The sequence below is a fragment of the Epinephelus lanceolatus genome, chromosome 5 (genome assembly GCF_041903045.1).
Source record: "Epinephelus lanceolatus isolate andai-2023 chromosome 5, ASM4190304v1, whole genome shotgun sequence".
NCBI lineage: Eukaryota > Metazoa > Chordata > Actinopteri > Perciformes > Serranidae > Epinephelus > Epinephelus lanceolatus.
The window spans coordinates 39,090,769-39,113,145 of NC_135738.1; the positions used below are offsets into that span (position 1 = coordinate 39,090,769).

Below are 22,377 nucleotides of genomic sequence, written 5' to 3' on the forward strand. Positions count from 1 at the left end.
TGCTGAGCTCCGTAGGAGTCCCTCACCAATCAGGAGCCGGAGGTTTGAAGCAGCGTCACCATCTCACAGCCGCTCTCAGAGTTTAAGAGCAGCGCATCACCTCGTTTCACCGTATCATTCTCTTTCACAGAGAAAGAAGTCATGGCAAGAACCAAGCAGACCGCTCGTAAATCCACCGGAGGCAAAGCTCCGAGGAAGCAGCTGGCCACCAAGGCTGCCCGTAAGAGCGCCCCGGCCACCGGCGGCGTGAAGAAGCCTCACCGTTACAGGCCCGGTACCGTGGCTCTCAGAGAGATCCGTCGCTACCAGAAATCCACGGAGTTGCTGATCCGCAAGCTGCCCTTCCAGCGCCTGGTCCGAGAAATCGCTCAGGATTTCAAGACCGACCTGCGCTTCCAGAGCTCCGCTGTCATGGCTCTGCAGGAGTCCAGTGAGGCTTACCTGGTGGGCTTGTTTGAGGACACCAACCTGTGTGCCATCCACGCCAAGAGAGTCACCATCATGCCCAAAGACATCCAGCTGGCCCGTCGCATCCGCGGAGAGAGAGCTTAAACTCTCTGCTGCTGCTCCACAAACCACAACGGCTCTTTTAAGAGCCACCTCACTCCTCACTCAAGAGCTCACTCCTCTACTCACAACACACGGTTCACTATTAAATCTAACAGACTTTTTTTTTTTTTTTTGTTCATGTCAAATTAAAGTGATTTCCCACAGCCTCAACTATATGTACAGTCCAATGCCCCTATAAATTAAAACAAAGGGAAAAAAAATATACATTTTTATAACACTGATATTTATTATCTCATCATCTCTTCTCTCCCAGTTATTATGTCAGATGCCTCAGATTGACCTTGTGAACCTTTGGAGGCCTCTAACTTAAGGTTGGAAATCGAAGCTTGATAAAGCAGTGAACCACTTTGACACAACAGCTGCGAAGCATTTCATACAGTCAGAAGAGCGACATCTGCTGGCTGTTTCAGAACTGCATCTAGGTGGAAGACCTGAACCCTCAGACTGCCTGTCACATACTGCTTTGTACTGGTATTTAACAAATGTTTTAAAAACAGTGTATATCTATATAGCGTGAGGGAGCAGGGGAAAGTAATGTGCTCGTGCTACTTTGTATAATACACAAGTGTTATGTGATTTAGAAGTTAATGCTAGTGCCTCTGCCATTGTGGTAATATAAATGGGGTGCACTGGTAAACCAGGGATAAATTTATTAAATCCATTAAAAATAATTTAGGATATAGATACATAGATACTGTCCATGGTGAAAAGCAGAAAAGAGAAGTGATCAGAGACCTTTGTGCTGATGCATATAAAAAAATAGAAATAGACACTGACTGTGTAAATATTTTGTTAAAACATGTCCATTTATACAGCTCTCTGACCTTCACTGAACTCACTGTAATATCCGAAAAGATGAAGTGGTGAATGCTATTCAACAATTAAACTCTAGTAAAAGTCCTGGTCAGGATGGAGTGCCCACTGAGTTTTATCAGTTACAGTACAGGCCAAAAGTTTGGACACACCTTCTCATTCAATGCGTTTTCTTTATTTTCATGACTATTTACATTGTAGATTCTCACTGAAGGCATCAAAACTATGAATGAACACATGTGGAGTTATGTACTTAACAAAAAAAGGTGAAATAACTGAAAACATGTTTTATATTCTAGTTTCTTCAAAATAGCCACCCTTTGCTCTGATTACTGCTTTGCACACTCTTGGCATTCTCTCCATGAGCTTCAAGAGGTAGTCACCTGAAATGGTTTTCCAACAGTCTTGAAGGAGTTCCCAGAGGTGTTTAGCACTTGTTGGCCCCTTTGCCTTCACTCTGCGGTCCAGCTCACCCCAAACCATCTCGATTGGGTTCAGGTCCGGTGACTGTGGAGGCCAGGTCATCTGCTGCAGCACTCCATCACTCTCCTTCTTGGTCAAATAGCCCTTACACAGCCTGGAGGTGTGTTTGGGGTCATTGTCCTGTTGAAAAATAAATGATGGTCCAACTAAACGCAAACCGGATGGGATGGCATGTCGCTGCAGGATGCTGTGGTAGCCATGCTGGTTCAGTGTGCCTTCAATTTTGAATAAATCCCCAACAGTGTCACCAGCAAAACACCCCCACACCATCACACCTCCTCCTCCATGCTTCACAGTGGGAACCAGGCATGTGGAATCCATCCGTTCACCTTTTCTGCGTCTCACAAAGACACGGCGGTTGGAACCAAAGATCTCAAATTTGGACTCATCAGACCAAAGCACAGATTTCCACTGGTCTAATGTCCATTCCTTGTGTTTCTTGGCCCAAACAAATCTCTTCTGCTTGTTGCCTCTCCTTAGCAGTGGTTTCCTAGCAGCTATTTGACCATGAAGGCCTGATTCGCGTAGTCTCCTCTTAACAGTTGTTCTAGAGATGGGTCTGCTGCTAGAACTCTGTGTGGCATTCATCTGGTCTCTGATCTGAGCTGCTGTTAACTTGCGATTTCTGAGGCTGGTGACTCGGATGAACTTATCCTCAGAAGCAGAGGTGACTCTTGGTCTTCCTTTCCTGGGTCGGTCCTCATGTGTGCCAGTTTCGTTGTAGCGCTTGATGGTTTTTGCAACTCCACTTGGGGACACATTTAAAGTTTTTGCAATTTTCCGGACTGACTGACCTTCATTTCTTAAAGTAATGATGGCCACTGGTTTTTCTTTAGTTAGCTGATCGGTTCTTGCCATAATATGAATTTTAACAGTTGTCCAATAGGGCTGTCGGCTGTGTATTAACCTGACTTCTGCACAACACAACTGATGGTCCCAACCCCATTGATAAAGCAAGAAATTCCACTAATTAACCCTGATAAGGCACACCTGTGAAGTGGAAACCATTTCAGGTGACTACCTCTTGAAGCTCATGGAGAGAATGCCAAGAGTGTGCAAAGCAGTAATCAGAGCAAAGGGTGGCTATTTTGAAGAAACTAGAATATAAAACATGTTTTCAGTTATTTCACCTTTTTTTGTTAAGTACATAACTCCACATGTGTTCATTCATAGTTCTGATGCCTTCAGTGAGAATCTACAATGTAAATAGTCATGAAAATAAAGAAAACGCATTGAATGAGAAGGTGTGTCCAAACTTTTGGCCTGTACTGTATATATCGATGATGTAATTAACCTCCTCACTGCGATGTTTAACAAAGGTTTAAACAGCGGCTGTATGGGGGACTCATTTTATCAAGGAGTTTTATGTTTGTTGTATAAAAAAGGTGATGACACTGACATAGATAACTACAGACATATAACTATTATGAATACAGATTATAAGATACTTGCTAAAATAATTATGAATAGATTACATGATATATTACATAAAATTATAGAAAAAGAACAAACCTGTGTAATTAAAGGTAGATTAATGTGGGATAACCTGAGCATCCTTAGAGAAACTGTGTACAAACCAGACAAAGGATTCTTTATCATTGGGCTGGATCAAAAGAAAGCCTTTGATTACATTTCCAGAGATTATCTCTGGGCTGTTATGAAGGCTTATGGTTTCCCTGGTGACTTTATTCACGTAGATAAGTGTCTGTATGTGAAGTCAAGTGTCTGTGTTAATGTAAATGGTGTTTTATCTGAGCCCTTTGAGGTCCAGAGAGGGGTCAAACAGGGCTGCCCTCTTAGTGCTGCTTTGTACATTCTGGCCATAAGCCCTTTAATCAAAATAATCAACTCTGAAAGTTTAATCTCTGGTATATGTGTGGGTCACATGCCCAAGTTTACAGCAATGGCTTACGCTGATGACGTCACTGTTATTATAAAAAAAACAATTGGAAATGGACGTTCTAACTAATCATTTAAATCTGTATGAACTAGCATCTGGTGCTAAGTTGAATCATAGTAAAACAGAGGGAGTTTGGATCGGAGACGAGAGGGACAAACCTAACATTAATGTTCAAATTAATCATGAAATAAAAATTTTGGGTATAACATTCTGTAGTAATGATTGTAGTGAAAGAAACTGGGAGCAAAAATTGACTGACACCAAAGAAGAAGTAAAAAAATGGGAGAACAAAGGTACCAGTTATAAAACCAGAATCAACATCATTAAAACTTTCATCCTGTCCAACCTCCTCTTTCTGGCTAACATCTTTCCTCCGTCAGAGAAAATGATTATGAAATTAAACAGTGTGTTAATCTAGTGTGGGGTACAACCAGAGAGGTCACTAAAAGAGAAATAATGTTTAAAGGTAAGGAATATGGGGCTTTGGGGACTGTAGACCTGGGCATTAAATTAAAGGTCGCTTTTGTTAGAAATGTGTCTGCTGCATTCCTCAGAAATGCTCTCTGGATAGGGAACAGATCACTGTGGAGAAAAAGGAGAGGGAGAGACAGAACTGGCCCATATTATAAATTATTATATGCTGTTTATCTAATGGAACACTAACATTTAAATATTGATTGGAGTAGTTCATCCAGCAAACATATTTTTAATACAATTAATAATTATAAATACGGAGGCCTTATAAAATATAAACACATATCTGATAATTATAGCAATGAAGTGATAAATATATTAAAAAATAAAACCATGTCAGAGAGCATTAGAGACAACAGATGGCTGACATCAGTGGGCAGACTCCCAGTGAGAGCAGTTGTTTCATGGAGTTGTTACGTTACCACCAAAATATGTCCAATGATCAACTGCTCCGAGCCTGAAACTCAAGAACATCTGCTAATGAACTGTTACAGAGCACAAGAGGTGTGGAGCATTTTAAAAGGTCTGGGTGTGAATTTTAAAATATGCTACAAATCTGTTATGTATGGACTCTTGGATGAGAAGATGCCCCCGAAACACAAAGAGCTGTTTCAAATGATCATCAGTGTAGTTTGTGTTAAAATATGGAAAACAAGATGTGCCATGACTCTACATCAGACTGTCATAGACAGCAACATGGTCGTGAGGCAGGTACTCACAGACCTCCGGAGGACAAATCTAAGTGCCTCCCCTGGCACATCTTGGATCTATAACTCTGACTAAAGGACACTTCCCATCCTTTTGGTTGTGTTGTTGTCATGTATTGTATTGCCTTATCTAATTTGTATGCTGATAAATTCTGTCTTGCAAAAAAAAGTAAACCAGGGAGAAAAAAACACAAAACAAACAAACAAAAAAAAGCATTTCTACAGTGTGTGGTTTCAGTCTGCTGCTTTTGTGGCTGACAACCTCTCCAGCTTTGGAGAAGACCCGCTCACATGGCACAGATGTTGCTGGCATGGGGAGATACTTTTTGGCCATCTTGAAGAGGTTCGGGTATATTCTTCTTTCGCGTGATGCCCAGTAAGTAAGTGGGTCTTCTCCTCTGGAGAGGTAAGGCTCAGACACATATGTTTGAACCTCCACTGTAGCATCTGCTGTTGCACTTTGAGATTGTTGTGTTTTACCTAAACAAAAAGAAAAGGGAAATTAGCCATCTTTCATAAAAAGAAAAAATATGCAAACAGTAATAACAGGCCATAATACAAACCAACTCTGTTGTCCTAAAGATCCCACAAGTTGTCCTTTGCTGATGGCCCATGTTCTTCCTTGGCAGCTGACCGATGGAATTGATAACATTTTATACATGTTACTAGAAAGGTGTGGAAAACACCGTAATAATAATAATAATAATAATAATAATAATAATAATAATAAATGGTACACTACCTGTGATGTTGACAGCATTTCTCTCCCAGCCCTCACGGCCCCAGCGCATTCTGCAGTCAATTTTGACATGGTCTCTTGTGCATGTGTTTCACTGCCAAAAGCTAATGTTTTAAATTGTGGGTCCAAGATGGTGGCTAAGGCCAGAATGCTAACATTTTCAATTTTGCATCATTTGACCAGCACATACTGCAGTTGTTTTAAAAGATGTTTGGTGTTTAATGGCTGATGCCTTTACAGCCAGTTTGTGCTGTACCATTCTAATAAGTGGAATAACTTTTGAGGCAGAAACATGCTTTTCGACTGACATCTCTGTGGAGGCCAGATGGAAGGGTGCAAGAACATCTAAACAATCTTACAGTGATCACCGGTGATTGAATCTGTGCAGGCCTGGCTCATCCAAAATTTTCACCTGCCCTGCTTTATACGACAACAAAGCATGAGCTGCAGCCTGGCCCTCCAACATCACAGTTCCAGTTACTCTTCACATGTGTCATACTCCCCAGCTGCCATGGGGTTAAACAGTGTGTCCCAGCCTTCTTTGAATAGCCTTGGGTTCTGTTCAGCTCCGCAAGATGGCATAGTGATGTAGTCTTTGAGGTTGACTGGTGGACGCCTTTGTTGCTGCACTCTACTGCTTCAGGATGGTGTTAGTTTTAGCCTGGCTCCTGAATGGTCGGTCTGTGTCACTGCTCCAGACTTCTGGTGAGAGTGAGCCATGGGCAGACCAGGGGCCTGCATAGTGGCTTGGTTAAAGTTGTTCCCATCATCAAAGACTTAATTTATAACTCTGGCTGGAAGGATCATTTAGTTGAGGAGAAGCAGCTGAGCTGACTTAACTGATATGAGTGAGGATGGAGAAGCAGTCAGCAGACTGACTTTAAAGCAGTTATTTCCTTCAGACAGGGTAGTTGGATGTTGAGGGGTTTTGACTTTCAGCACACAATGAATGAACTCAGTCAGCATACTCAATGCACCTGTGTCAGATGCTCAGTTAGCACACCTGTGGCTGCTTCCAGGGAGTGTGCTCCTCTCTGCTCCTCAATCCAGCTGTCATGTGACCTCCTCTTCAACAACTCTGGTTGTGAAGGAGTGAGACAGGTTTGTAGTCTTGTAGATTTAGGCAAGAAAAAGTTGATTTTAAACTCCACACTGATTTTCACATCCTGTGTTTTCAGCCACATTGTGTCACAGAGGTTTTCAGACAAGATTTTGTCTTTGACCTTTTGTGTTATCTGGACACACTCTACATTAGATACACGTTTACATGCTTCCAAGCTCCTTTTGAATATTCAGCAATTGTTTAGTAAATTGTTTAGTAAACATCAACAAAACAAAGCTTATATTATTATTATTTTTTTAATGTAAGGATCCAAATCTAAGGTTCTGATCCTCTTTGATAAGGAACATATGTGTTTATATATGGGCCAGGGGTTATGTTGTGTCTCAGTGAAATAAAACCATAAATAAAATCACTATTTAAGGCCTGCAGGTGTTAAGTGAGCATTTGGCAAATTAAACTTTTTGCTCAAAAACAGCTCAGATGCAGGTGACCTAGAGTAAAGGGATTCTTTAATATTCCCTCCACTTAAGTTTTAAGATGCTCAAAATCACCCTCCAACAGCTCAGCAAAAGACATCACTGAATTTTTGAATGGGCCTAGAGACCAGAGTTTGTGTTTGACAATGTTTGCTAACATGGCATCAGTATTTGATTGAGGAAGGGTCATAATTTCCTGGGTGTGTGTTTCCTCAGCTCTCTTTAGCCTTAGGAAGGGCATCGTCACACCTTGATGGTTGGTGTTGAAAAGCACAAAGCAGCTCTAATTTTTAATCAGGAGTCAGTACTCACACCCTGCACAATAGGTGACCTGAATTACCCTCCATTCAACTCCGGGGAGCTGTGATATTCGGCCAGAATGAACAGAGAAATGGTTTTAATAGTAGGTACCAAACAATAGAGGACTGCTACACTCTCCCCCCATATTCTTAACACTGTGTCAGTGAATATAGTGGAAAATATCAGTGAATGTACTGAAATCGTAACATAGTATTATATCAAACCCAACAGTAACTGTTTTTTTTTTCTCTTTTTAAATAACTGTATTTTCTTTCGTCTTCCTCCCCCCAACCACCCGGTGTATTGCTCCCCAGCCTCAGAAGCTGACCAATCCTGTGCGAGCAACAGCACAGTGGTATTTGCATCAGATGCATACAAATACGCGGTTCTGCAGTAAGAGACTTCATACGTTTGAGAAGAAGCTTACCGTCCTGATCATGCCTGAGACCACCGTGAAAGCGCCCAAGAAGGGCTCAAAGAAAGCCGTGTCTAAAAGCGTCAGCAAGACCGGCAAGAAAAAGAGAAGGACCAGGAAGGAGAGCTACGCCATCTACGTGTACAAGGTGCTGAAGCAGGTCCACCCCGACACCGGTATCTCGTCCAAGGCCATGGGCATCATGAACTCGTTTGTGAGCGACATCTTTGAGCGCATCGCCGGTGAGGCCTCCCGTCTGGCTCACTACAACAAGCGCTCCACCATCACTTCCAGGGAGATCCAGACCGCCGTCCGCCTGCTGCTGCCCGGTGAGCTGGCCAAGCACGCTGTGTCTGAGGGCACCAAGGCCGTCACCAAGTACACCAGCTCCAAGTAGACAGTCTTGTTCCCTCTGAGACTAAACCAACGGCTCTTTTAAGAGCCACCCACTTTATCTGAAGATCAGTTCCCTTTGTATTTAGTGTTGCTATGTTAATGATGTATTTACAATGTATGGCCAACTGTACACACATGCTAAATGTGAATTTTAATTTAACACTATCTCTTCTCTAATACAGATAAATTTACTCTTTTGAAAGAATCAGAAGTAAACTACAGTAAGCAGCACATATTCTTTATATCTAACCATTTACATTTGGTGTATTGACAGATTGTAGTGTTTTATCATGTGAACATATTACTTTTTGGTTTTGTTGAATCATTTAGTGATAAGTCCTATTTTCTACACTTAAAATTTCACTATTTCAGAAACAAATGTATCCTTTAATAAATGGTTCCAAAGAGAAACAATGAACAGTTTGTCTATACAGTTTTTCCAGTATCTTTCAGAGACTTAATTTCTTTGACTCATGCTTTTCTCAATGTTTTAACTCAATTTATGAAAAACCATTTGAGATATTAGATTAATATAACATGGTGTTTACTGATGTTTGATGGAATTAAGCTAATAAAGTGTTACAATAAGAATATTCACTGATTTTATTTATTTATTTATTTTTTCAAAGAAAGCATGAAACTGCACCAAGAGACAAGTTTTTTTCTGGAGGTCTAAAAGAAGAAACTGGAGAAGACATTGGCTGTCACCATATTGCAAAGAAAAAAAAAAGCAAGGGAGAAAAATAGTTGTTTTGTCTCCCCCTCTCCCCTGCGCCCGGCTGGGCAGCAAACCGCAATGGTTCCCCTCGGCAGAATGCCAACGTATGCCTCCAGGCATGGAAAATTCTTGGTTCGCCTAAAGTATATAGGCACCAGAGAGCTTCCTACCCGCGATTATGTCGGTGATGAACTGATATTTGACTTATGTTGGATAAACACGTCTGATGTCTATTCATTCATAGCATTACCAAACAAACACGACTTCCAGCTCATCTTCCTTCAAGAGGCTCCTATGAGACGTTTCCTGGATGTCTACTCTACTAAACAAGGTGAGCCAAAGTGGCGAGAATGGATGGTAGAGTCAGCCACCCAGCTCGATATTGTCAATCTGGTGGTGAAATTCTGGACTGGAAGGGTGCCAGATAATGATGTTGAACTTTACCTATCACGTTTCTGTGACATCCTCCAAATAAACAAACCACTAGATAAACACGGCATCTGGTATGGAGTGAGAAAATATAAAGTCAAATTGCACAAAGACACTGGTGGCCAAGTTAAACAGATTCCTAACTGCATCTCCATGGGCCCTTACAACAGGCGTATTATATACCTGGGGCAGACCACATGTTGCTTCATATGTGGTTCCCCTGACCATCAAGTAAAGCAGTGCCCAACGGAGAAGTGTTGGAAATGTGGCGGCCTCGTCCACAAAGCTACGACCTGCACTTCGGAGAGTCTATGCAATTTGTGTGGTCAAAATGGCCACATCTTCTTCAACTGCCCACACTCATACACCAACCAGGCCAGAGCCCACCATCAGCCCGGCACCACTGCCCAGCAGCAGCCTGGCTCCAGCTCCACTTCCCAGCAGCAGCGTGGCTCCTCTACCCAGCAGCAGCCTGGCTCCAGCTCCACGAACCAACAGCAGCGTGGCTCCTCGGCCCAACAGCAGCCCAGCTCCACTTCCCAGCAGCAGCCTGGCCCTGCCCAGCTACAACGTGGCTCCGGAGATCAGCAGCAGCCTGAGCCCTGCGACCAGCAGCTGAGACAGACCGGCCCGATTGACCAGCAGCATCAGCAGCAGCCCACCTTCCAGCAGCCCCTAAACTTACCTCCAGCTAAGCGTCATTAGCAGAGAAAGCAGCTTGGCCCTGGTGGACATCCCTCTGCTGAACAGCAGCACAGACGGCAGCAGATCCTGGCCCTCGAGCCCGTGAACCATTGGTGACATTGCAGCCTGCCCCCTGCACAGCAGCAGAAGCCCCATGCCAAGCCTGAGGTTCAGCGGAGACCCCACAGCCAGCCTTCAGCACCGTAGCAGCAGCAGCAGCAGCAGCAGCAGCAGCGCGGATCTGATCCTGGAGGCCAGCTGCAGCAGGTTTTAACCCAACCTGCCCAGCATCAATAACCCAGACCAAAGCCTGTTAATCAGCAGCAACAGTCGGCTCCTCAGTCAGCCGCCACTCTGCAGCTCCGCCCCCGATGAATCTCCCACCTCATCAGGTGAGAACAACACTGGCTTAGTAATTGATACCGATATTGATGTTGAAGAAAGCAGTGACGAAAGCAGCTTCGAGAGCGCCAGCGAAAGCCCGAGCTCTGAGTTCTCCGACCTGCTGACTCCCGGTCAGAGAGTCTAACAGTTATTTTAACAAACTCGAATTCTCCAGAAACAGTGAGATGTTAACTGTTGGTTAATCAAAGTATAATCAGGAGGAAAACAGATTGTGTCATGTGTGATTTGGGAGAGGTGGATAATGAGGACTGAACTCCATTAGATGATTCAACAAAACCCTGAAATATTCTGATGTTCACATGATGAGAAACTAGGTGGGTGTTTAATGTTGATTTAATTAAGCTTTGGATTTCTCTCCCTTTAACAATATAGAATTGAGTACTTGAGAGATCTTCCAGTGAAATAGAACAAGCACTTACTCAGTATTGTTTGAATATTGATTTAATCTCAAATGTTCAGAGACAGATTGATCGAATAATATAAACATTTTGGAAAAGTCTTCAGATAAAGTGGGTGGCTCTTAAAAGAGCTGTTGGTTTAGACTCAGAGGGAACAAGACTGTTTACTTGGAGCTGGTGTATTTGGTGACGGCCTTGGTGCCCTCAGACACAGCGTGCTTGGCCAGCTCACTGGGCAGCAGCAGGCGGACGGCGGTCTGGATCTCCCTGGAAGTGATGGTGGAGCGCTTGTTGTAGTGAGCCAGACGAGAGGCCTCACCGGCGATTTCAATCAATCAGTCAATTTTATTTATTAGCCCAATATCACAAATCACAATTTGCCTCACAGGGCTTTACAGCATACGACATCCCTCTGTCCTTATGACCCTCGCAGCGGATAAGGAAAAACTCCCCAAAAAACCCCTTTAACGGGGAAAAAAAACAGTAGAAACCTCAGGAAGAGCAACTGAGGAGGGATCCCTCTTCCAGGATGGACAGACGTGCAATAGATGTCGTACAGAACAGATCAGCATAATAAATTAACAGTAATCCGTATGACACAATGAGACAGAGAGCGAGAGAGAGAGATGCAGGAAATGACAGTAGCTTACAACAACATTATTGAAAGTAATAATATTATAGTTATAGTTCTGGCTACTGTGGTACAATATGTTGAAAGTATGTATTAATATCTGGCAGTATACATGTGTGACAATAGTCATATGTGTATAATAACAGTAGAAGTATGACTAATGACTAATGATGGCAGCAGCAGCAGGAGGCATCTGGCAGGACCACAGCAGCAGCACAACCACACACGTCATGCTGTCCAGGCACCGCTGCAATATGAGTTAATCTGAGAGACAGTGGAGCACAAAGGCTCCGGAGAAGAAGCCGAGTTAGTGACATCCAGAATGGCCGAGTTAGCAAGATGCAGTAATAGAATATGAGAGAGAGAGAGAGATGTTGCTCACAAACGAGTTCATGATGCCCATGGCCTTGGACGAGATGCCGGTATCGGGGTGGACCTGCTTCAGCACCTTGTAAACGTAGATGGCGTAGCTCTCCTTCCTGGTCCTCCTCCTCTTCTTGCCGCTCTTGCTGACGCTCTTAGACACGGCTTTCTTTGAGCCCTTCTTGGGCGCTTTCACGGTGGTTTCAGGCATGGTCTATACACTGGACGTGTTTTCCAAGAAACTGATGATGTCTCTTACCACAGAGCGGTGTCTTCTTATTCACCTGATGTGATGCAAATACCACTGTGCTGTTGCCCGCACAGGATTGGTCAGCTTCTGTAGCAGGGGGACAATACAGTGGGTGGGGACAGGAAATCCAGACATTTAAAAAGTTCAAATTACACAAGAAGGAAATTATTAGATCAAATCTGTTCAAAAGCTTCTCTTTCTGATCTGTACAGGATTTTAAATCCTCACATCATCCATCCAAGGTGTTCGGACTCTAAAACAAAAACTAGAATAAACATATCTTCTCACATTTGATAGACTGAATATGTTACAGTAGTGACTGATTATTCTGATCACTTAGTAATGAAAGCCTCTGTCCTGTGTGCTTGTGTGGGGGTGATGATAAAAAGAGGCTTTTAGAAACTTAATCTTAAATATCTAAATAAGGTTTAGGCACAAAAGCCACTTGGTTATGGTCAGGAAAGATCATGTTTTGGCCTAAAATGCTCTCATTTGATGGAGCAAAAGCTGCAGGAAAAGGAGGGAAGGGTCAGTGAAATACACCCCGATTCAGGTTAGCCCAGCCCTAGGTTTGGTGGTTCAAATGCAGCTGGGAAACGCTGTGATGTGTCACTACAACAATTAGGACTGCTGCCACAAACACTGGTGGGTATGATGCTACCTGTCGCCAAAAAGACAACTGGTGTCGGTTTGTTAGTTTGTTGTTTGACAGTGGTCCTTAGCTTGATAGAAGTCTTGCTGAAGTGTCCTGCCATCCACCATCCTCTACCTCCAGATGACAACATCAGCTTATATATTATGTCACTTGTTATAAAAATATCTAAAAATTAATGACATCTCAAAATAATGAGACACTTTTTTGTAAATATGTTTTGGTATCTTAAGGCGCTGTATGTAAGAATGCGGCCAAAACGGTTACTGCACTCAAATTCAAAATACTGCCGCGAGTCGTGTCCGCCCCCCCTCCCCTACAGATTCGAGGTTGCTGGACAGCGGCATGCTGGAGACTGATTTGTTTGCCCACGGGCGGCTGCCGTGGCAGGGCCGTGTTGCCGCGTCCATGATCTTCGGTTTTCCAGCGGACCCTTCGAGCAAGTCCGGCTTCTCTGCTGTTAACGCTGCTGCCGGGATACAGCGGAGGAGAACCGGCTGCTAATGCTATGTACCGGGACACTGCTAACGCTGCTTGCCGTGCTGCTGTAGCTCAGTCGTAACTGTAACTGATGCTGAGACTCTACTGACTGTGTGACTGGTAGACGGCGGTGGGTGGCGCAACAGGCCAAAACACAAATTCAAAACATAAACATGATTTGCGGACTGTAAAAATGTTTTTTAAATGCAAATTTTCTGGCTGTACTATTGTTGTTGGTGAGATCAGTATGTTATATGAACATTATTCCTTAGTCTCTGTGACATATTAGGATGAATTTACAACTGTTTGCTTTAGATTTCTTACATATAGCTCCTTTAATATCGTGCTGGTATTTATTTCTTTTTTTTTAAATCTGAAACTTTTGTAAAATAATCACTTAATGTAATTTCTAAATATTTTGACATACTAGGTCAGGTATTCAACTAAAAGTTAAAGAGGTCCGGTTAGAGAAAATTTCCTAAAGCAAAGGTCCGGAACATCATAATGTCTAACTTGCGATATGATTTCGTGTGATACATACTGAAGTAGCCTCGTAGTTGTATCAACGTCTGCATGTAATCAACATCTGACTGTCAAATCAAATAAAGAAAGTACGATTTTGACATTATTTATTGTCACTTGACATTGAACTATACAGATATACATTTAAAAAATAAAATGTAGAAAATAAATGAAGTAGTTTAAAAAAATTGGGCACCTTAAAATACAGTGCGTAATTTTAGAAAAAATAAAATTAAGTGTAGCAACAGCTTGAATTTTCCTTTTTCTTTGTTAACTGTTTCACATCTTGTCTTAACAGTCTCAACCAATTTTTCAATAAATGAATAACAACTGAACAGTTTTACAGTTTCTCTTTCTTTCTCTCTTTCCTCACTCTCCCCACTTTTTGTTGTTCAGTGAGAGAACTGAGCTCAAGTTTGTCTTGCTAGGATTTTAAATCTGGGCTGGAATGGTGTCAGGGCCACTCTCATACACATGTGCAGGTGCTCATTAGTGAGCCTGGAACAATATTTAGTTTTTATAATGTTCATTGTGGGGAAAGCTGCATCGCAGCTGTTTTTGGTGCCAAACAAGGTTAAGACATACAGGGCTGCTTTCCTCAGACCTGTGAAAGCTTCTTCTGTTTCTCTCCCTGTCTCTCGCTCACTCACCCCTTCCTCTCCGTCTTCTCTCCCAGTCTCTCGCTCACTCGTCTGTCCATCTTCTCTTCCTGTATCACTTTCTTTCTATTTCTATATTTCTATTTTTCTATCCTCTTTCTGCTAGTCACTCGCCTCTCACCTCTCTCATCTGTCTGTATGCAGAGTCGCAATGGTAATTGACTGGAATGTAGAGATTTGATTTGCTGGGTGGCATCACATGGGATGGCTTAACTTGCATGCAATGTCCTGTGCATTTCCAAATCAGCTAAACCGGTGCCGTAAAGACTATAAAAGTTGCGCCGGTTTAAATTTAAACCTCACGTCAAAATTGACTGAATTGATCGATTGATTGAAAATTTAAAATCCCTTAATAATTTTCTCGTTATAGGTCAGGGTCCATATAGGACGGCATCTGGGTCCGGACTCGGACCACGGTCAGCCTGTTAGTGACCAAAGAATACCGTTCATTCATCAGTCATTTAATGTAATGTAATTTAATGTAAACATGATTTACATGTGAAGGGTTATTTTAAAGGTTGTTTCATAAATGCATATTATTGAATTTGTGCTCATTCAATGATAGTTAAACGAGGAATTAAATGACGTTGAAACAGGTTTTTTTTTTTTTTTTTTAATGAAACATCTTTATGTCCCTTGTAAACTGTGATACAAATGTGTACCAGAGGTTACGTTACATGAGAGTTTTTCGTTCTCTCTTGGCCGTTTGTATCACAATGAACCTGATGGCCAGGAAACCACACAACGGACCCAAGGGGTCCGTTTCAGAAAGGAGGTTCAACAAACTCTGAGCTTAACCCTGAACTCTGAGTTGAGTAACTCTGAGATGGGAAACTCTGGGTTACGGGTTTCAGAACAGGTGATTTCAATCGGTTCAATCTACACAGAGTTTGTTCACTCTGAGTTAAGCACGTGCACCACGACTTTAAAAAGCCGTCATCAATGGAGCCCCGATACCACGATTCACCATGGCAACAAGCGACAAGAAAAGGTCTGCATTTTTTACTCCTCTGGAGTTGGTTATTTTAATGCACTCACACAGCGAATTTTAAGTTGTTTTCAGGGAGAAGAGTAACACAGCTGCAGCAGCGAAGGAAGTCGGCGTGGGAGAAAATTACTGCATTACAGTCTATAAACACAATGACTGAACAAACATTAGTATTTTCTCTGTGTGTAATTAATAACATGGTTATCGTAGATTAGCTGGGCTAACCATTAGCTGTTAGCCGTTAGCCGTGTCTGTAATAACTCACTAAACTCACAAAGTGGCCCATGAAAAAAATATTTTCTCCAGCGGATGTCTTAGTTACAACATTATTGAGCTAATTGGAGTAGTTTCATGTCGTATCCGACAACGGGAGGCTTTTAACGGATGACGATCCTGATGTTAGCTTTGCTGCTAGTGTTAACGTTAGCTGTCCCTGTCAGCTGCAGCCACTGATGCTTTCTAGATATCGTGATTTCCCAAAACTGAATAAATACCACACATAGCAACACAAAACTGCTTTGCTAGCTCAATCATGTTGTAATGGCTGGATGGTTGATGCGTACATGCTGATTCAGGTGCTATCAGAGCCGATCCGCGCATCACTATGGCTTAACGATCAACTCAGTCAATTAAAACAACCCGTCCTGTGTTAGGAGCGTATGTCGCTGACAGAAAGAAAGAAAGAAAAGGGAAAAAAAGATAGAAAAGCAGCGTACACCTCACATACAGTACAGGCCAAAAGTTTGGACACACCTTCTCATTCAATGCGTTTTCTTTATTTTCATGACTATTTACATTGTAGATTCTCACTGAAGGCATCAAAACTATGAATGAACACATGTGGAGTTATGTACTTAACAAAAAAAGGTGAAATAACTGAAAACATGTTTTATATTCTAGTTTCTTCAAAATAGCCACCCTTTGCTCTGATTACTGCTTTGCACACTCTTGGCATTCTCTCCATGAGCTTCAAGAGGTAGTCACCTGAAATGGTTTCCACTTCACAGGTGTGCCTTATCAGGGTTAATTAGTGGAATTTCTTGCTTTATCAATGGGGTTGGGACCATCAGTTGTGTTGTGCAGAAGTCAGGTTAATACACAGCCGACAGCCCTATTGGACAACTGTTAAAATTCATATTATGGCAAGAACCAATCAGCTAACTAAAGAAAAACGAGTGGCCATCATTACTTTAAGAAATGAAGGTCAGTCAGTCCGGAAAATTGCAAAAACTTTAAATGTGTCCCCAAGTGGAGTCGCAAAAACCATCAAGCGCTACAATGAAACTAGCACACATGAGGACCGACCCAGGAAAGGAAGACCAAGAGTCACCTCTGCTTCTGAGGATAAGTTCATCCGAGTCACCAGCCTCAGAAATCGCAAGTTAACAGCAGCTCAGATCAGAGACCAGATGAATGCCACACAGAGTTCTAGCAGCAGACCCATCTCTAGAACAACTGTTAAGAGGAGACTGCGCCAATCAGGCCTTCATGGTCAAATAGCTGCTAGGAAACCACTGCTAAGGAGAGGCAACAAGCAGAAGATATTTGTTTGGGCCAAGAAACACAAGGAATGGACATCAGACCAGTGGAAATCTGTGCTTTGGTCTGATGAGTCCAAATTTGAGATCTTTGGTTCCAACCGCCGTGTCTTTGTGAGACGCAGAAAAGGTGAACGGATGGATTCCACATGCCTGGTTCCCACTGTGAAGCATGGAGGAGGAGGTGTGATGGTGTGGGGGTGTTTTGCTGGTGACACTGTTGGGGATTTATTCAAAATTGAAGGCACACTGAACCAGCATGGCTACCACAGCATCCTGCAGCGACATGCCATCCCATCCGGTTTGCGTTTAGTTGGACCATCATTTATTTTTCAACAGGACAATGACCCCAAACACACCTCCAGGCTGTGTAAGGGCTATTTGACCAAGAAGGAGAGTGATGGAGTGCTGCGGCAGATGACCTGGCCTCCACAGTCACCGGACCTGAACCCAATCGAGATGGTTTGGGGTGAGCTGGACCGCAGAGTGAAGGCAAAGGGGCCAACAAGTGCTAAACACCTCTGGGAACTCCTTCAAGACTGTTGGAAAACCATTTCAGGTGACTACCTCTTGAAGCTCATGGAGAGAATGCCAAGAGTGTGCAAAGCAGTAATCAGAGCAAAGGGTGGCTATTTTGAAGAAACTAGAATATAAAACATGTTTTCAGTTATTTCACCTTTTTTTGTTAAGTACATAACTCCACATGTGTTCATTCATAGTTTTGATGCCTTCAGTGAGAATCTACAATGTAAATAGTCATGAAAATAAAGAAAACGCATTGAATGAGAAGGTGTGTCCAAACTTTTGGCCTGTACTGTATTTATTTCTCACAGTTGCGCACACGTTTGGCTGGCATGCAGAAGCACCATCTGTGTGTCTGTGTGTCGAGGGTGCGAGCCGCAGCTTCAGCTGCTCAGGTAGAGAGGCTGTGTAGCCCAGTGTGTTTTTTCGCTGATTCGGTTCTGCAAGTTCTCTGCTGGTACACTGGAGACGGGGATCAAGCAGTTTGTCTCACTCGGGATAGATTGTGCTTTTTTGGTTCATAGTTTATGATTGACGTGCGATTTATTCGTGTTTAGAGGGAATAAATTTCCGTTATAATGGAAACGTGGGCACAGTTATCTAACGTTATACAAAATACACAGACTAACTAACTAACTAACCGATTGACTAACATAAACAATTGAAAATTGAAAAAAAATTAGCTTGCACCGTTAGCTCCGGTAAGGGAAAGCATGAGGGAAAGCGGCTGACCGGAAGTCACGCACAAAAAAACGGAAGTTGATCACTATTTACTTCCGTGTTTGAAAATAAGGTGGATACATTTATGCAATCACAATAATATTAGGCTACACATGCAAACAGATGGAATGGTTTTAAAGCTAAAATTTAGTTCACTTAGATGCAATCCCACCGGCAAAAAAGAACGTGAAAGCAGCTCAAGATGAAATATAAAAACACCTTTCAAACAGGTAAGACTTCAGCATAATAATCGGGGTACCGACCCAGGCCACTTGGCCTCCACATTAGTGATAATGTGGGCTGCATCACATATGATCTTGACAGTGCAGAGAATGAAAGATGTTAGTTGCTAGTCTACATTTCTCATATTTAATCAAATCAAATGGCTTTACACTTAAGACACATCACCTAAAAAGTAACTTATTTTTAGACAGTTTTCACTTGTTTCAAGCACATTTTCAATTGAAATAAGTAGAAATAACAAACTTGCTCCACTGACAGATTTTTCTAATTATTTTTCAAGTGAAAATGTGCTTGAAACAAGTGAAAATTGTCTAAAAACAAGTTACTTTTAGGTGTGATTTGTTTTGACTAGAAATGAGACATATTGACTAGAAATAAGACAAATATTCTTGGTATGGTTTGGAGTTTTTGCAGTGTGATGCAGTCTGACATTTTGAGACAGTCAATCTACCTACACATTAATGCTGTGAATGGACTTCCTATTCACATAGTCTCCTTTATTTTGTGAGGGAGCAATGGTGGGAATGTGGGTTCCATCAGTGCTCCCTATCACACCAGGCAGTGCTTAATTTGTAAAATTAGAAGTAGGGGAACACTTTTAAGCGGCACCCGAGCCGCCTCACTGCGCAACTCCGAATAGAATGGTTGTGACATCTAGTGTTGTCACGGTACCAAAATTGGGACCCACGGTACGATAACAGTGAAAGTATCACGGTTCTGAGTAGTATCACGATACCACAGCAAGAATGAGGCAGATGTGCCTTTTGTCATTTATAAAAAGATAAATCACTTTTCTATAATACATCAATGATATTTCAACTGACTTATTCATACTTCAAAAACAGCATCAATAAGTGATTAACATAGGGGGGATCAAAATAAAATAAATACAAGTAAAGAACAGTCCCTTCATAAGTAAAGAACACCCAGAGGAAAATTTTACTGCCCAAAGCTTGCTCTTCTACAGCTCGGGAGACAAATTTGAGATTCTCATCTCAGCCTCATTTTAGTTTCTATTTTGTCTGAAATGTTTCTCATATGTTTCTCCTAAAATTCACTAGGAGAAACAGGTGAGACAGAATAATGAGAGGGAGTCATACTTGAGACTTAAGAGAGATACCTTGCTAATCTCGATTCAGTGTTTTTAATGGCTCCTTTGTTTCTCCTTTGGAAAAGAAAATGAGCAATACTGGAGCTACTATGGAGCAATATGTAAGCCTCACACACACACACACACAATACTTACAAATTCTGGAGCAAATATGTCTTTATTGAGCAGTAGTCAATTTGTACAATGTACAAGTACAATGACTACCTACACTGCAAAAACCAAAAATCTTAACCAAGCATATTTGTCTAATTTCTTGTCAAAGAATACACTTAATTTAAAAATACTTTATACAAAAAAAAAAAAAAAAAAAGAAGAAGTAAAATTTGCTTTCACTAAGGTGCATTGTCGGCATTGTCTCTGCCACTGTATCTCAATGACTTTGGTGATTGTGTCTCATCAGAAACTTTGACAAGAAATTAGATAAATGTACTTGGTAAGATTTGGAGTTTTGTGTAGGGGTCAATTTGTTGGCAATATGTAGCTTTAATAACATGTTAACACTTTAAAGACAGCAAAAGCTACTCCAACATTGTCATCATTATAAAATCTGAACATAAATGTGCCTGTTCTCAGTAAAGCTATGTTTTTAAAACAGTGTAACAGTGTCTCTTAACAGTGTTTTGAGCAGTATCAGCACAGCTTTACAACAATGCACAACATTCAACAACTTACAGTCTTTAAGGCCCTCATGCAGCATTTGTATACAGGGCTTCTATTTCGTATAGGCTTCGCCCTCTAAGAGCTGTCGCTATTGGGTTTATCTCCGCGCACATGCCCAGTCGTGAAGATTTTCTTTCGCGCCACTGTGCCCTGCACAGTTGCCTCTCTCAGGTCCGCATACAGGGTATATAATACCTGCGTGACCAGAGATCTGCTCCCCATTTTTCTTCAGCGTCTGCATGCAGTACGGAAGAACCATGTCTTCAAGCGAGACTCAGCGCCCCGCCGGAGCGGTCCGTCTGTGCCCCAGCTGCCAGGTCGGTTACATCATGCCATCCCTGCTGCGAGACGTGTCTCGGTCCCGAGCACGCAGGGATAGCTCTCACCACCTGGGCCGCGTGTGCCTTCTGCACTCGCTTGCCCATGGAAGAGCTACAGAGACGAGCGGATGCCTTCGCAGCGCTGATGCCAGATGGTGATGGAGACGACAGTTGGGCCGACCATGCTAGCTTCACGGTTGAAGAAGCTGTACAGTTTTTCGATCGCTCCGGCCCGGGAGGGGTCCACGGTGCTGGGCACGGGTCCGATGACTCAGCTCCCTCCATCGCTGCCCCCCCCCGGCTCTCCCCTCTCCCCGCTGGGAGACCTGGAATAGACGACGATGTGGATGAGAGGAGAGCCCCACTCATGCGGCCATCTCCCACCTCTCCGCAGCCTGCCGGCCATCTTCCTGCCAAAGCGCTCCTACAGGATCTTCCAGGCATTATCAGGTGGGCGGCTGATCTAAAGAGTGTTCCTGTGCCAGCCGATCCACCTGCGCCTGTTCACAGCGTTCTGGGAGGTGACATCTATGCACTGGAGCCAGCGCCCAAGCATTTCCCTGTGTGGCCTCGCGTCACGGAGCTACAGCCGTTCATCGACGCTGCCTTTTCCGAGCCCGGAAAACTCAAAGCGCCGGTGGCCCGCTATGACCCCTTCACCAGGGTGAACGGAGACATGGAACATGGTTTCCCCACCGTCCCACAGCTGGAGGAGAGCCTGGCCACTATTTTGCTGCCGACGGCCACTTTCTTCGGCAGGCGGAAACCAACGCCACCTTCTCCCAGGGATCAGGTTACCGTCCGCCTCTCCGACCGTGCGCACCGGTGTGCTGCACAGTCGGTGGCGGCGGTGAATAACGTCGCTCTGCTCGCCTCTGCTGTCTCCGCTGTAGCTACACAGCCCGGCACGCTCCCTCCCGAGATGGCGACAGAGATCGGGAAGGCCATGTCTGCCATTTTGACCCTTTCCACAGCAACGACGGTGGCACAGGCTCGTATAATGGCGTGGCAGACAATGCTGCAGCGAAACATGTGGCTCCACATGTCCCAGCTCCCGGCACAGATCAGAGGGGAGCTGCTGGGCGGTCCCATCAGCTCCGATGGGCTGTTTGGGCCGTTCCTCCAGAGCGCCACCACCCACCTGCAGAATGCGTCTGAGGAAGCGGACAGAGTGAGGAGACACACCTCGTGGAGCAGAGCAGCGCCACGCCCTCAGCAATCTCAAGGCTCTGGGCGTGATCGCCGGGATGCACGCCCCAGACAGAGGCGCCCCACAGCCAGTGCTGCAGCTGCGTCTCGGTCCGCTCCCGTTCCTCCACTACCACCACCTCCTCCTCCTCGGCACCCTCCTCCAGCCACGGCTCCCCCACGCCGTCATGCTGCCAGGGGCCGGCGCGCTGCCTGCACCTGGTCCAACCCGCCGGCTGAGCCTCCTCGCAAGCAGCCGTGGTACTGACGGGACGCGGGAGAAGTGTGTTTCTCTCAGGGAACTGCCGGACACAACGGCTCTTCTAAGAGCCACTCACCTGTCACTGAAGAGCAGTTTCTTTTCGAACAGTCCGCTTTTGTCTCCACTGAGCATTCAGCGCCTGTTTACACCGAGACACACGTCCCCCACACAAATGCTACCTCCGCTGCGCACACACACAGTGCGTCAGTCGCTGATGCAGTCCTGTCCCTCTCTCACGTTTTTATGAGGGAGTATCATTCCTCTTCCCAAGTGTGCACAACAGCCTACACACGCTCTC

At 43.7% G+C, this 22,377-nt stretch overlaps 3 protein-coding genes across 3 annotated transcripts; 2 read left to right on the forward strand and 1 right to left on the reverse strand.

Moving 5' to 3' along the window:
• Window positions 1–137: 137 nt before the first annotated feature.
• On the forward strand, window positions 138–936 carry LOC144463529 (histone H3-like). The gene has a single exon (XM_078168218.1). It carries the CDS (start codon window positions 142–144, stop codon window positions 550–552), a length of 411 nt encoding a protein of 136 aa, XP_078024344.1. The 5' UTR covers window positions 138–141; the 3' UTR covers window positions 553–936.
• A 7,007-nt stretch (window positions 937–7,943) lies between these two features.
• Window positions 7,944–8,899, forward strand: LOC117259228 (histone H2B 1/2-like). Its single transcript, XM_033630477.2, has one exon. It carries the CDS (start codon window positions 7,963–7,965, stop codon window positions 8,335–8,337), a length of 375 nt encoding a protein of 124 aa, XP_033486368.2. The 5' UTR covers window positions 7,944–7,962; the 3' UTR covers window positions 8,338–8,899.
• Window positions 8,900–11,134: 2,235 nt separating this feature from the next.
• On the reverse strand, window positions 11,135–12,175 carry LOC144463581 (histone H2B 1/2-like). The gene is made up of 2 exons (XM_078168325.1): window positions 11,984–12,175; window positions 11,135–11,284 (listed from the first exon to the last, which is right to left on the reverse strand). The coding sequence occupies exons 1-2, from the start codon at window positions 12,173–12,175 to the stop codon at window positions 11,135–11,137; spliced, it is 342 nt and encodes a 113-aa protein (XP_078024451.1).
• Window positions 12,176–22,377: the final 10,202 nt, after the last annotated feature.

Coding starts and splice junctions, on each gene's coding strand:
- LOC144463529 (XM_078168218.1), top strand. CDS start 142: ATGGCAAGAACCAAGCAGACCGCTCGTAAATCCACCGGAGGCAAAGCT.
- LOC144463581 (XM_078168325.1), bottom strand. CDS start 12,175: ATGCCTGAAACCACCGTGAAAGCGCCCAAGAAGGGCTCAAAGAAAGCC. Junction 11,285..11,983: donor TGGGCATCATGAACTCGTTT/GTGAGCAACATC, acceptor ATCGCCGGTGAG/GCCTCTCGTCTGGCTCACTA.
- LOC117259228 (XM_033630477.2), top strand. CDS start 7,963: ATGCCTGAGACCACCGTGAAAGCGCCCAAGAAGGGCTCAAAGAAAGCC.